Consider the following 14,308-nt stretch of genomic DNA (forward strand, 5'->3'; position numbering starts at 1 on the left):
CTGAGTAGATATGTATAAGATGCATACGGTAGTATTTTTTTTTAATTTTCATATATTTGATGTTACTGGCTAAAAAAACAAATGGAATTATAGTCGAATATCAAAATATGCAAAACATGGTTAATTAACTGTTTTCTTAATGCATTTCACTTCCATAGGCTAAAGAAGGAACTAATGCCGCAACAACTGACATATTGAGAATGAAAGCCAAAGTGGATGAACTTGAGAGAGACTTGAACCAAACAAAAGCTTTCCAAGAAGAAGCTGAGAAAGAAAGAGGCTCATACCAGAATGAAGTAGTTGCACTGCGGTAACATAAATATGAAATGTTATTTATAAAAGCCCTATGATTAGTTCTTTTTTCTTTAATGTGCAAAAAGGATCAGTTCTTGTGCATTATATTTATATTGGCTAGTGGATTGCATCAGTGGTGTATGTGTGTGTATATATCTTTATAAACTTTATAGTCTAGAAAGCTTAAGATACCATCCTGAAAAGATCAGAAAGAACAGTCTAAACATGACAGAAGATCTCATGGTAGTGTGAGAAAATGTGATATAGTTGATAGCACATTGGATAAAAGTCCCAGGATACCTTATTGGTGACATTAGGCCAATTACTGACTGTCTATATGGTTCATATAAGCTGTCCTAAATTTCTTAAAAGGGGAGGGATCAGATAGAAATATTCTAATTGAAAGTTTTTTCCATCTACACATCAGACAGCTGCCCTTTGCCAGGTTAGGATTGGATTCATATTTTTAATTAATTGTACTCTATTGTATATGCTTCAAACAGCCTCATGAAATTGAAACAAGAACAGTCTGTTAAGGTTAGGTTCATACAGTAATGTAACTCTCTATCATTATTTTAATATTATTGCTCTAGAAAAGAAAACCATCGTCTGCTGATGGAATCTCAAGCACTTCAAAATCAATTCCAGGCATCACTTGTAGAAAAAGAAAAGCAGATTGCAGAACTAAAGAACGTGCATCATGAAGTGGTGATTCAGAGAGCTGTATCTCTTGGTAGAGATTATCCAGTGAAGGTAAAACAGCTACCCAAAAACCATATCAAACAAAACGGCCAAAATGTATTATAGAGTTTGCATTTTATATTAAACTTTGAATGTATGCCTACATCAATTTCCAAGTCATAAAAATCTTGAAGAATTAATCTTAAATGCATTTCCTGGGAATAAGTCCATTGAAGAGATTACAGCTAACTGCTTGTGAGACCATGTCTTTTTCTATTATTATCTGTCAGAGGAAGCTGTTCTTCATACTGATTACTTGAGAAATGTGCAAGTTCAATTTCTCTCTCTTTCTAGAGGAAAAAAAATTCTTAAATTTTTCCTTCTAAAATTGTCTATTCTACTTTTATGTTCTGGTTGGTTATTCTGTTCTTATTTATTAGAGTATTGTATTTTCTTTCCTGCTTTATGATCTGTTTCCAGTTGTATGCCCCAAAAAATAGCCTAGGAAAACAACAAAGCATATTGGAATTGTCTGGCCATTGCGTCAGTTTCCTCCATATCATGTGATTAGCGTATAAAACTTGGAATGACCGCAAAAAGCACAGATAAAAGAATATGATATTTCCAGTCACGAAGTTACCGTATTTTTACGACAATAAGACACCCCTATGTACAAGACGACCCCCACTTTTCCAACCCAAAATTAAGAAATCAATATTTTAAAGATAGTGCAGAACACATTTTTATTTAGTAATTAGTTAACATTTACCTGATACACTCAGTGGGAGGAGGTCCAAACCGTCTCTCTGCAGCTCTATTTCCAGGCTCTTTTGCATAACTGATTACATTCAAGCACGAGTGAAACTGCCGATAGCTTGTCTCTGCAAACAGCCTCTAATTGGTTTGTTCAGCATCAGCTGACGTCAGTTACATCAGGCTCGTGATTGGAGGAAGTCTGTTTGGGAGACAAGCTATTTCACTCGTGATTGGAGGCTAGCAATAGGAGGAAGCCTCTCTGCAGAAACAAAGTATGGGCAGTTTTGCAACCGTGCGATTCTCGGCTGACTTCCTTGAATAAGACGCCCTTCAATTTTTAGGGTAAGGATTTTAGAAAAAAGTATCGTCTTATAGGTGGAAAAATACGGTAATAGCCCCATTGTAAAGTGTGCTGCTTGTAGCCAACAATATCATAAAACCCATATTTGTTTCTGCTGCATAAATGCCACTTCAGACTCCAGCTCCCTCTTTTCAGCCAAAGCACTATATTTCCATTATGTAATAGGTGTATTCTTATACCAGCAGGTGGCACTGGTGGCCAGTAATATTACCATCACACACATTCCCATTCAACCAGAGGAGATATTTTCTGTCATGTGTATTGTAGATTTCAATATAACTTTGCATTCTTTCTCCCCAAGGGGGAAAGAGCCTTAGTACATAGAGCTAAATGCTTCCCTCTTCAGCCCTATTTTCCTCTGTTTATGCCATTTGCAACAAGGAAAAACCATGCTTCTAAACAAGATTTAGAACTAGGTGTTTAAAAAAAAAATTGTCTTAATCCCACTGCCACACCCAAATTCCGAGGGCACTTGTTCACACTATGTTGCCTCACACTGAACACCATGTGGTTCACTCCTTCCTCTGAGAGGGGAGATGTTGATTTGGCCAGCTGGTAGCCAGTAGGTTAAGGTTTTGAAGGCAATAAGTTCAAATCAGGATGAAATGCCAAAAAAGATCACATTGAATAAATATTAAGAGAAAAGAAGCCATAGACCAATTTACATGCCTTCAGCTGGTCAGGAACCCCAGAAATGATAGTGGATTGACTCCCTGGAACCAGCAGCTAGTAGTGTAGAATCCTTCTGGGGATTTAAGTATATGCCAAAGTTCAAAGTGTCTGAGAGTTTCTGCTACTTTTTTATACTTTTTCAAGGGAGAGAGAGTATAAACAACATAATACCTCAATCTGGCTTGGTAGCACATCATATCACTATTGTCTTCTTTATCTTAATTGTTACAAGTAGCAGTACAGATAAAAGGCTCAAAGTGTACGAGTGATTATATTCAGTTTACAAAGCGTGTTAAGTAATCTTTTCTAAGCATGGGGTATGGAGTATAGGCAGTCCCTGGGTTAAGAACATCCAACTTACAGACAACTCATACGAATGGGCTGCTGATTCCTAAAAATGGTGGATGGCATTCTCCTTCCTCGAGCCAAACCGCTGCAGCTGCACAATGTTTTCATGAACTGCTGAACCCACCTGTTTTTAATATACAGCCTGTTTCCAGCAGTTCATGAAAACATTGCGTAGTTTCAGCGATTCATCGGCTTGAGGAAGAACACCATCCACCATTTTTAGTAATAGGCAGCCCATTCATAAGTACAAGTTCTGACTTACATACAAATTCGAGTTAAACCCAGACTTAGGAATGGAACTTGTTCTTAACCTGGGGATTGCCTGTATGAAGAAATTTACAGTCAGTGATTATATTTACCGTGATGCAATCTGCAAAGCTTGTTAAGTAACTCTAAGGTAAGTATGCAAAGCTTGTTAAGTAACTCTAAGGTAAGTTTGGAGAAATTTTATCTTATGCATGCAGAGGAAAGAAAATAGACCACACCACTAACACCTTTCCAATTCTTCCATGATGCCACTACAGATGCTTAGTAGTCCTAAAAGTCTCAGTGGGACAGATTTGTATACATGTGGTTTCTATGTATATTGTTTTCCTGTTCCATTCATAGCCTGACAATATTATTATTACAGTAATTCCCACTTTCCAGTTCCCAAAAGAGATTTGATTCGCTTCTCCAATTGAAAGGATTTTAACATAGCAAAACCAAATGAGTTTCTGTTCAAGTTCTCACATTTGTCCACACATTAATACATATAAAGTCGTATAAATAATGCAGCATGGTACAGTGCTTACAATACAATAAATACAATACAATAAATACAATACAATACAATACAGTACAGTACAGTACAGTACAGTACAATGTGTTAGACTTGAAAGATGTGGGAAATCCTTATTCAAGCCTAGGTTAGTCAAGAAGCTCGATGAGTTATCTTCAGGGATCATATTATCCCTGAGTCTACTACAGAGAGTAGTAATACAGAGAGTATTACAGATTACAGAGAGTAATGATAACATTTCATATTCACTTTCTTGGAAATAGTGTGATAGAATTGTGGCAAGAATGGTGGGAGAAATTGTACGGTGTGCATTCTGAACTGACACTGTAGACAATCACATTGCAGACTATATATATAAAATCTAAGTCACGTTTTCATACTCCTTTTTTTTTTATATTGTGCAAGGGATTAGAATCTGTTGCTCTTGCTGGAAGCACAGATGTCTCTGATCAAGTGAAGCATCTGTTAGCTGAGAGGAATCATTTACAGAATGAACTCCAACGTTGCTTTCAGGAGCTGCACCAGAGAGAATTGAAATTCCAACAAATAAACTCAAAGGTAAGTAAGAAGATAAAGCAAAATTGTTCAACAAACATGGTTCTTGATACTTGTTACATTTGGTTTTTGTCCTCAATAAATTTGCATCTGCATACCTAAGTCCATGGAAGTTGTCCCAATAATATATTGCCACTTATTCTACTAAGAGTAAGTTTGAAAAGAATCAGTTGGATTTCAGTGGGATATAAATGTAATAATAAAAGTGTTCAGTGTTTTTACAGGCAGCCCTTGCTTAACAACCATTCGTTTAGCAACTGTTCAAAGTTATGGTGCTGAAAAAAGCTACTTACAACTGGTTCTCACACTTACGACCATTGCAGCACCCCCACGGTCACATGATCGCGATGTAGGCTCTTGGCAACCAGCTCACACTTACAGTGGGGCAAAAAAGTATTTAGTCAGCCACCAATTGTGCAAGTTCTCCCACTTAAAAAGATGAGAGAGGCCTGTAATTTTCATCATAGGTATACCTCAACTATGAGAGACAAAATGGGGAAAAAAATCCAGAAAATCACATTGTCTGATTTTTAAAGAATTTATTTGCAAATCATGGTGGAAAATAAGTATTTGGTCACCTACAAACAAGCAAGATGTCTGGCTCTCACAGACCTGTAACTACTTCTTTAAGAGGCTCCTCTGTCCTCCACTCGTTACCTGTAGTAATGGCACCTGTTTGACCTTGTTATCAGTATAAAAGACACCTGTCCACAACCTCAAACAGTCACACTCTAAACTCCACTATGGCCAAGACCAAAGAGCTGTCGAAGGACACCAGAAACAAAATTGTAGACCTGCACCAGGCTGGGAAGACTGAATCTGCAATAGGCAAGCAGCTTGGTGTGAAGAAATCAACTGTGGGAGCAGTAATTAGAAAATGGAAGACATACAAGACCACTGATAATCTCCCTCAATCTGGGGCTCCACGCAAGATCTCACCCTGTGGGGTCAAAATGATCACAAGAATGGTGAGCAAAAATCCCAGAACCACATGGGGGGACCTAGTGAATGACCTGCAGAGAGCTGGGACCAAAGTAACAAAGGCTACCATCAGTAACACACTACGCTGCCAGGGACTCAAATCCTGCAGTGTCAGATGTGTCCCCCTGCTTAAGCCAGTACATGTCTGGGCGCGTCTGAAGTTTGCTAGAGAGCATTTGGATGATCCAGAAGAGGATTGGGAGAATGTCATATGGTCAGATGAAACCAAAGAAGAACGTTTTGGTCTAAACTCAACTTGTGGTGTTTGGAGGAGAGAGAATGCTGAGTTGCATCCAAAGAACACCATACCTACTGTGAAGCATGGGGGTGGAAACATCATGCTTTGGGGCTGTTTTTCTGCAAAGGGACCAGGACAACTGATCCGTGTAAAGGAAAGAATGAATGGGGCCATGTATCGTGAGATTTGAGTGAACACCTCCTTCCATCAGCAAGGGCATTGAAGATGAAACGTGGTTGGGTGTTTCAGCATGACAATGATCCCAAACACACCGCCCGGGCAACGAAGGAGTGGCTTCGTAAGAAGCATTTCAAGGTCCTGGAGTGGCCTAGCCAGTCTCCAGATCTCAACCCCATAGAAAACCTTTGGAGGGAGTTGAAAGTCCGTGTTGCCCAGCGACAGCCCCAAAACATCACTGCTCTAGAGGAGATCTGCATGGAGGAATGGGCCAAAATACCAGCAACAGTGTGTGAAAACTTTGTGAAGACTTACAGAAAACGTTTGACCTCTGTCATTGCCAACAAAGGATATATAACAAAGTATTGAGATGAACTTTTGATATTGACCAAATACTTATTTTCCACCATGATTTGCAAATAAATTCTTTAAAAATCAGACAATGTGATTTTCTGGATTTTTTTCCCCATTTTGTCTCTCATAGTTGAGGTATACCTATGATGAAAATTACAGGCCTCTCTCATCGTTTTAAGTGGGAGAACTTGGACAATTGGTGGCTGACTAAATACTTTTTTGCCCCACTGTATGACAGTTGCAGCATCCTGGGGTCATGTGATTGCCATTTGCAACCTTCCAGCAAGCAAAATCAATGGGGAACCATGTAATTCACTTGACGACCACTGCAAAAATGTCATAAAATCAGGTGCGGTCACATGATCCCTCACTTAACGACCACCCCGCTTAACTAATTTTCTGGCCCCTATTGTGGTCATTAAGCTAGGACTACCTGTATTTCCTTCCTGTTTATGTCTTAGCACAAATCTGTACTTGCAAGCATCTCTATGCAGAATTTAGTAAACAGTGTGAAGCTTGGTGTAGAAGTAATGTGAAATTGGGACCAGAATTTCCATTGCTAAGCAATGCGGTTGTAAAGTGAGGCATCATGTGATTGCATCACTTAGTGACTGCAATCCCAGCACTCCTGGTTGCCATTGTTAACCGAGAATCGTGGGTCATTAAGTGAGTATCCACCTCAATCCAAGCCATTCCAGGCTTGGTCCCTCCTATCCCTGAGCATCAGTGAGGTAAGAGACTGCCTCCAACTCCCCCCACCCACCTATCTCCCCCCATATCTCTGCTCTTCTGGCCGCCCTGCACTCTGCCTTGTGGGGTGGCAAGCAGGCCCAGAACCACATAGCTCTGGAGCTGCTTGCCACACCTCGGGAAGCCACAGCCACCCTTGCTACCCCACACTCCAAGGCTCCTGCCACCCTGTGCTCCACGCCCCAGCTGACCTTTGCTGTCTTCTTGCTCCAAAAAGTCCCTTTGCAAAAAACTACTAGGCAGTGTTGGGCTGGACTTTTGTTTTGCACTGTGGGGAAAAAAAGCAAAAAGCCCAGCCCTGCCCCACCCAGAAGCTTTTTGCAAAGGGGCGTTTTGGTATGCTGCTGTTCAGATGCTGCTTTTGGGGGGGGGGGGGGCAATGCACTAAAAAGCTTATGCTCCAGAGGGCTACGGCTGGCCCAATCTACCCAGCAGCAAAAGGGAGGACCAGTCTACCCACCTTCCCGCGAAGGAGGACTGGTATACTCACAGAAAATAGAACAGAAGGGGTCGAAGGGGGCCACAAGGGCCCAGTTTACCTGCCCATTGCAGCTGGAGGACCAAAATTCCGGGAGCAGGCCAGTCTACCCATTAGGGGAGGGAAAAAAAAGAAGAGGAGGGAAGAAGGGGTTGCTGTTTTTTTTCTTTTTTTGCAGCGCAAAGCAAAAGCCCAGGCCAGCCCAGCCCAGCCCAGCCCAGCCCAGCCCAGCCCAGCCCAGCCCAGCCCAGCCTAGCCTAGCCTAGCCTAGCCCTGCCCAGGAGCTTTTTGCAAAGGGCTTTTTCAAGCAAGAAGACTGTGAAGGTCAGCTGGGGTGGCAGGGCAGTAGGGAGCCAAGAGGGCATAGATGCGGGGAGATAGGTGGGTGGGGGGTGTTGAAATGCCTCTGCGGTCGTAAATGCAGGCAGGCTGCCACGTGCCTGAATTTTGATCATGTGGCCACAGGGACACTACAACGGCTGTAACTTTGGGCACCGGTGCTTTTTTCAGTGCGTTTGTAATGTCAGGTGTTAGCTGAATGAATGATTTTAAGTTGAGGACTACCTGTACGTACGTATACATTTGTGTATGTATGTGTGCGCACATATGTGTATTCATTGCTTCTTTCAATTAGTTACATAATTTTGATTTAATATAGAACTTAGTTGTCTGATGACTAATATTTAGATTCTTTTGGCATGTCTGTGCACATTCATGAGTTTAGTCATTTATCCAGTCAGTGCAAGAAAATGCTGTATTGTCTGCTCAACTAAAAATGATGTCCCAAACGTTGCAAGATAATCAACACCGTTATAATGACCTCCAGAATCGTTACTTGCAGCTTGAAAGGGATTATCAGGTACAAGTTGCTTCTGTTCAAGGTACCACTCAGGTAAGAAAGATTGGCTCTTTTGTATTAATAGACACTGAGGAATAGTCTGCATAGGAAGTAGCCTCATCCACAGAGTTAAGTTTGAATTAATTTCTGAAGACCTGTGTTCATACTTTCCAATAGAAGTCTTTCCACTTGTTTTTTAGATTTTTTTCCATATGAAGTTAAATATTCATGAGACTCAGCATCCAACCCCAACTGTGTCTCAAATTTATCTAGCTGCATGTAAGCCAGAAATGAATTTTTTTTTACTGTGTGTTGACCCAAGTAATTCTCAGGATCTTAACAGAGATGCTAATAACTTTCCAATAAGGTCCACAGAGATGGATATTAAGTTAAATCTCATTCCACAGATATATAAATGATAAAATAAATGCCCAATTATATTTTTGAAACTCTGATAAATTAAAACTTCCTTCTTTAAGAGATGTCTTGCCCTATACATTTTCTTAGAAGTCTGTCGATCTGCATAAAATACTTATTTGAAATTAACATTGGCGCATCTCTTAAAATATACAGCACCCATTCATTCTTGTTTTGCTGCACGCTCAATTATTCCATGCCCACTGCATTCAATTTGCTTTTATGCTTCTCTTGACTTCCCAACTCTCACTTCCATATAATAAAGTGAGCAGAAGCACTGCCTCATACATAGCGATTTTCAGTTCTTTGGAGAAACATTCCTCACAGCAGACTACATACTACCCACTGCCTTTCTACCAGTATTTGCATGTCTTAAATTTTTTTCATCCATTTTCATATATTTAGTAGACAATACACAAATTCATCTAATTCCTCTGGTTTTTCAATTCTATTCTTTGACATATGACTATTATACAAATCTGTATTGTTTAATATTATCCCGAATCATTTCATCATTTATATTTTTAATTCCATTTACTCTGCTGGAAGCTCTTTGTTTAGCCTTCTTTACCCACTTCCAAAACAGTTTTTATTTTCAATAGAATCATTCCCTCTTTTAAATCTTATTCATCACTTGCTCTCCTTGACTACATTCTTTGAAACGGTATTTTTTCTTTATACACCTTATGACATCTTTTTGTCATCCTCACTTTTACAGCAATAATTGTCTTATATGCATTTGCTTTATGATAAATATAAATAAGCTTTTGCATATTTCCTTTATTTTGAAATTAATATAAAGGGCTGAAAGTTACATATTTTAATAAATATGGCGAAGGTTTGACTTTTATGAACAGTTTCCCCGTAAATGGCATATCAGTATTGAATATCAACATCAATATTGACATAGCATATCAATATTACTGTTTTAGAGTGATCTTCATACTGAAGTTCCTCCAGGAGCTCCCCAGGAAAGGGCTGCAGTTACAGTTGAAATAGACAATATGGAACTCAGTCAACTCAAGAAAAGGTTGTTATTTATTTATGTTGTAGTAGTAGTCATTGTTGTAGTAAAATACATTTTGTTGACTAAGGTGTAAATCGCAGTATGATATGGTATAAAATTTAAGGAAAGCATTGGTTTAATTTTGAAATACTTAAAATAATTCTTAAATTGAGTAATTTTAGTATAGCAGATAAAAGCAAAATTACATAAAAAGCAAAAGTTGTCAGAATAATTTTTCTTATGTGTAACTTCATATCTGGGTTTGCACTAGACTTGTAGAGCTGGAAGGGCAACATAATTCAGAGCAACAGACTGTAACACGACTGACAGAAAGGCTCTTGGAAGAAAAGAATAGACGACAAGTTGCAGAAGAGGCTTTGGGGCTCTCTGAGGAACAGATTAAAAGGTAGAAATATAGAGAGAGATCTTTTTGACCTTGATTTCAGTAGACAAACATTTATGTCATATTGATGAATGTACATATCAAGACTTGTTGCTATAGGGCCTGGAATGTATTGACATAGATAGCACTTCATGATGGACGTGGCCATCTATCGCTTTAGATTTGATGTAGAATCAAGAATTTAAAAAATGCCTTGTTGACTATGGGATTACACTGCAAACATTTGGAAACAAAATTTAGTCTTCCAAATACAATATGGCCTTACAACTATGCAAGCTAAGAAGACTTTGTAAAATCCAACATTGCCCTGGGGAGTCATGTTTCAGGAAGCGATTACTAGCTATGGACCAAATTGGTTTTCTGCCTTTTGTTGAAGAACACCGGGTAAACTTCAGAACATTGATTCAAATATATTATTTCATTACTACTGAAGTGATGAATCCTGAAATGTGATTACATCTGATAAATAATAATATTTATTGTTATCACCTCTGGGATTGATACTGTATTTTCTGATTACTAATCTATCTAGTCCTGTATACGCTTATCTGATTGATGGGGGTAGTAGCATTGGCTCATAAGCAAATTAATATACTATTCCTTTATCTCAGTTTGTTTCAGTTATTTTAACAAATAAATCTGCCTTCTTTTTATAATTAAAGTTGCTATTTATTAAAGTTACATCTGTTAAATGAGGTACTTTACTAATGATCCGTATTACATATATACATATTATTAGCTTTTGTGCAATTCAGTGTGTTAATTTTGACTTATGAAGCCTTGTATGGCTTGGCACCAAGGTTCTTGCAGGACCTTTTATTCCAACCCATTAACCCATCTGAGGAAGTCCTCCTGGGGGATGCTGCTGTTGCACCCCATTTTCATGAGGTGAGGAGTGCTGAGCTAGAAAACATGTTTTGTTTTCCTGCAGTGGTACCTATTCTTTGGAACAGAATTTCCCTCTAGAAATTAGACTGATCCCTTTGGTGATGGTCTTATAGAAACCAGTGAAGGTTGAACTCTTTCAGAAGTCACATATGATGTGGCCCCTTATCATCATTTGTTCTTTTTTCCCCCTATTTTCTATTCTTCCTGGTATTTTTGCTATTTTTTTTAGTTATTTTGGGCTTTGGTGTTAGGAGGGTTATAGAGAAATGTTTTATTGTTTATTAATGTTCCCCTTTTTATCATAGAGGCTTTATTATATTTGTTTTTTGTTTCATTTTTGTATGATGTTTTTATTTTATTTTATTTTATTGTAAGCCACCAGAAGTTGGAATGATTTGGTGGCATACAAATTTAATAAAGAAAGAAAATAAATAGGATTATAATTTTAAAAAATCTTTTCTTGCTTGAAGGGTAAGAAAATCTGACACTGTAATTTGAAAAACATTGATAGAATCATGATTTAAAGAAAAATGTACATAAATAGCTGGTTGTTGCTTAGAAATTTAGGGGATCTTGAACTCTGTTGACTTTTCTTTTAAGGCTTGAAGTTACTACTTATAGATCATCACCTAGGGAGTATGCCGTTCAGATGGACTCTGATGAGGAAAGAGAGGCTCTGGTCATCAACCCAAATGAACATGTTGTAGTACGAAAGGTAAGCTCATATACTTTAAAGTTAAATCTAAGATGGTCTCCCTCTTTCATGTGAAAATAACTCACATCATATCCAAAAAAAGGCAGAGATTGTATGATGAAAATAATTACGTATTAGACTTTGTGCCTCTAGATTCCTCCTATAGTTCTCTGCTTTACATCAAGGACTGAAGTAATTTCAGTATTTCAGCAAAATTCTGGTTATAAGGTGTTCTGAAATGTCCCTTGACCTCTTAAAAGGGGTGAATAGTCATCTTTCAGCTGTTGCATTACTTGAACCACATTTTTTTTAAATTACATAATCACAGAAATGCTGTCCTTTGAAATGCCATTGAATGACTAAGATGTATGTGTTCAAGTACAATCCTCTCTGTAAATATGCAAATAACTTTGGAGTTAGACTAAGGCTGGAAGGCCCAGTCAGCCATGAAGTTCAGCGAGTGTTCTTGAGCCAGTAATTATCTCTACCTCCTAAAGCTATAATGATAATAAAAATAAAACAAGTGTAGTTCTTCTTAGAGCACTTCTAAGATCCTAACCAGGGTTCAGTCACTTCAGATGACATATGACACTTCACAGTTGAATGAACTCTTGCATTGTTTTGTTTTATTGGTTTTGCCCATTGACCAGATGAAAATTTTTGTGCAAGCTGTCCTGACAATCAGATCAACTATTGCAGTATCAAAAGTATTTACCTGCATATGAAAGTTTTTGCGTCTCAACTGTTAACTAAGTCTGTACCTTCATTTTTGATGATCCAATAAAGAGTTCCCAGTGCATACTTTTAAGCAAGCTGTAATCTTTGTTTTTGCACAGGTAAAAGGAGGAGCCCTTTCTTTTAGGAGATGGATTCGGGGACGAAGTCTTTTCTGCTCCAAGTTACTGACCTCAAGAGCAAAATCTCGCTATCTTTTTCTTGGTTATTTGGTGATGCTGCATCTTCTAGTTGTCTTATGTCTGACAGGCATCTTATAAGTGCACTGAATTTGCTGTGTGAATTATTTTCTTCTAAATAACGTGTGCCAATTTGAAATAATGGACCTCTCAAAAGCTACTGTTAAGCTATGCACTGGATACAGTTCTATATATTTTCAGCATAAGGTATGGGTTTCAACTTCTTCGTTAACGAGAAGTTTTGTACATCACAGTTGTTCCAAAGTTGATTTGAGTAGTTCTGTAACAATGGAATATTATATTTGCTAAGAAAAAACATTATATTAAAACACACTACTAGAAGCTGCTGCAGTTGGGACATTTAATATACTTGGGGAATATGTAATAGCTGAACACTGTTGAATGAGTTGTAAATGCTATCTTTTCTATATAAATTTATTTTAACAGAGTTGAACTATACATTTGGGGAAAACTATTCTCAACTATTGGGTTTCTTTGCTTCTTGATTATAACAAGGAGCTCACAGAGTGCAATATAGGGAAGGGAAGCTGGAATCATTATGAGTTTCTCAACTTTAAATAAAAACTTAAGAATTGAACTTGTCTGTGTTATATTGAATGCTTACCATAGTCTGTGTATAAGGAGATTGGCAGTAACTAAACCTTTTTTTCCCCCAATGACAAAAATAGAGAAGAGGGACAGTTTTTGAAAGTGTTTAAATTTCTTGTTCTGAGTTTTGGGGATCAGATCCAAGACAACAGCTAACTTGATTTTATTTATTGTTGATTGATGAGAGTAATGGTCAGTTTATTTATTTATTTATTTATTTATTTTTATTTATATATTTTTCAAATTTATATATGCCACCCATCTTACTATACAAGTGACTCTAGGCAGCATTACAGATAAAAAAACCCTATAAAATCATATATATATATATATATATATATATATATATATATAAGTTAAAAACTACAAAAAGTTAAAATTAAGCTAAAAAGTTAAAACTACAATGCATACTAAAAAGCGGAGAGAGCATCCTCACTATTGCTATTAATCATCCTTCTTTTACTAACGTAAGAGACTATTTCTATGTTGGATGGAATGAAGTCTTTCCATGCACAGTAATTTATTATTTTAGATTTAATCTAATTGCATAACACATGTGTGGTTGATAACACCTCAAGCTTTACTATCTGATTATCAGTAGTAATATCAACTATAGAGATATCTCAGAAGAAGAATAATGTTCTGTCCTTGATAGTACCATTTGAGAAGTTTATGATCTGACTAATAATTCAGATTACCTTTCATACTGAAATGCATAGATTACAGTAAAAAGTGTTCGCAATAAGAAGCAATTCTAAGTACCATTTTAGGTATACATAAATGCTTTATTTTTATAAAAAGATAATTTTTAAAGGAACTCACTACTTAAAAGTAGGGTATCTTTTCAAAGATACTTAATCACATTATCAGAAGCTGGCACTGAAAAAAGACAAGCATGCAAAGACAGATTTCATTCTCTGTATGGTAGGTCTGTGTGTGCCAAATTATTACCTGAAAATCTAATGGGGAAAGCCAAGGGAATGCACAGTATCATTACTGAAATATGAGAATCTGTTGTCTGAAAGCATCTGACAACTAGCCAGTTGATTGCTAAAACATATGTCACTTATAGCTAAATGAATTGTTGCTGAATTTTGAACAAAATTGCTACTA

General features: G+C 37.5%; 1 protein-coding gene across 1 annotated transcript in view; it reads left to right on the forward strand.

Annotated features, from left to right (window-relative positions):
- Positions 1-12,829, forward strand: part of LOC103068168 (uncharacterized) — a 61,105-nt gene extending 48,276 nt beyond the window's left edge. Inside the window, exons 22-29 of the mRNA XM_025169840.2 lie at positions 159-310; positions 888-1,047; positions 4,299-4,451; positions 8,163-8,318; positions 9,614-9,711; positions 9,959-10,093; positions 11,579-11,693; positions 12,509-12,829. Coding sequence (XP_025025608.2) covers positions 159-310; positions 888-1,047; positions 4,299-4,451; positions 8,163-8,318; positions 9,614-9,711; positions 9,959-10,093; positions 11,579-11,693; positions 12,509-12,667 — 1,128 coding nt within the window. The 3' untranslated portion in view covers positions 12,668-12,829. The remainder of the gene's footprint in view (positions 1-158; positions 311-887; positions 1,048-4,298; positions 4,452-8,162; positions 8,319-9,613; positions 9,712-9,958; positions 10,094-11,578; positions 11,694-12,508) is intronic.
- Positions 12,830-14,308: the final 1,479 nt, after the last annotated feature.

This window comes from Python bivittatus, unplaced genomic scaffold (genome assembly GCF_059951505.1).
Source record: "Python bivittatus isolate LINGU-HERP-01145 unplaced genomic scaffold, Pbiv_v1 ctg000480_np1212, whole genome shotgun sequence".
NCBI lineage: Eukaryota > Metazoa > Chordata > Lepidosauria > Squamata > Pythonidae > Python > Python bivittatus.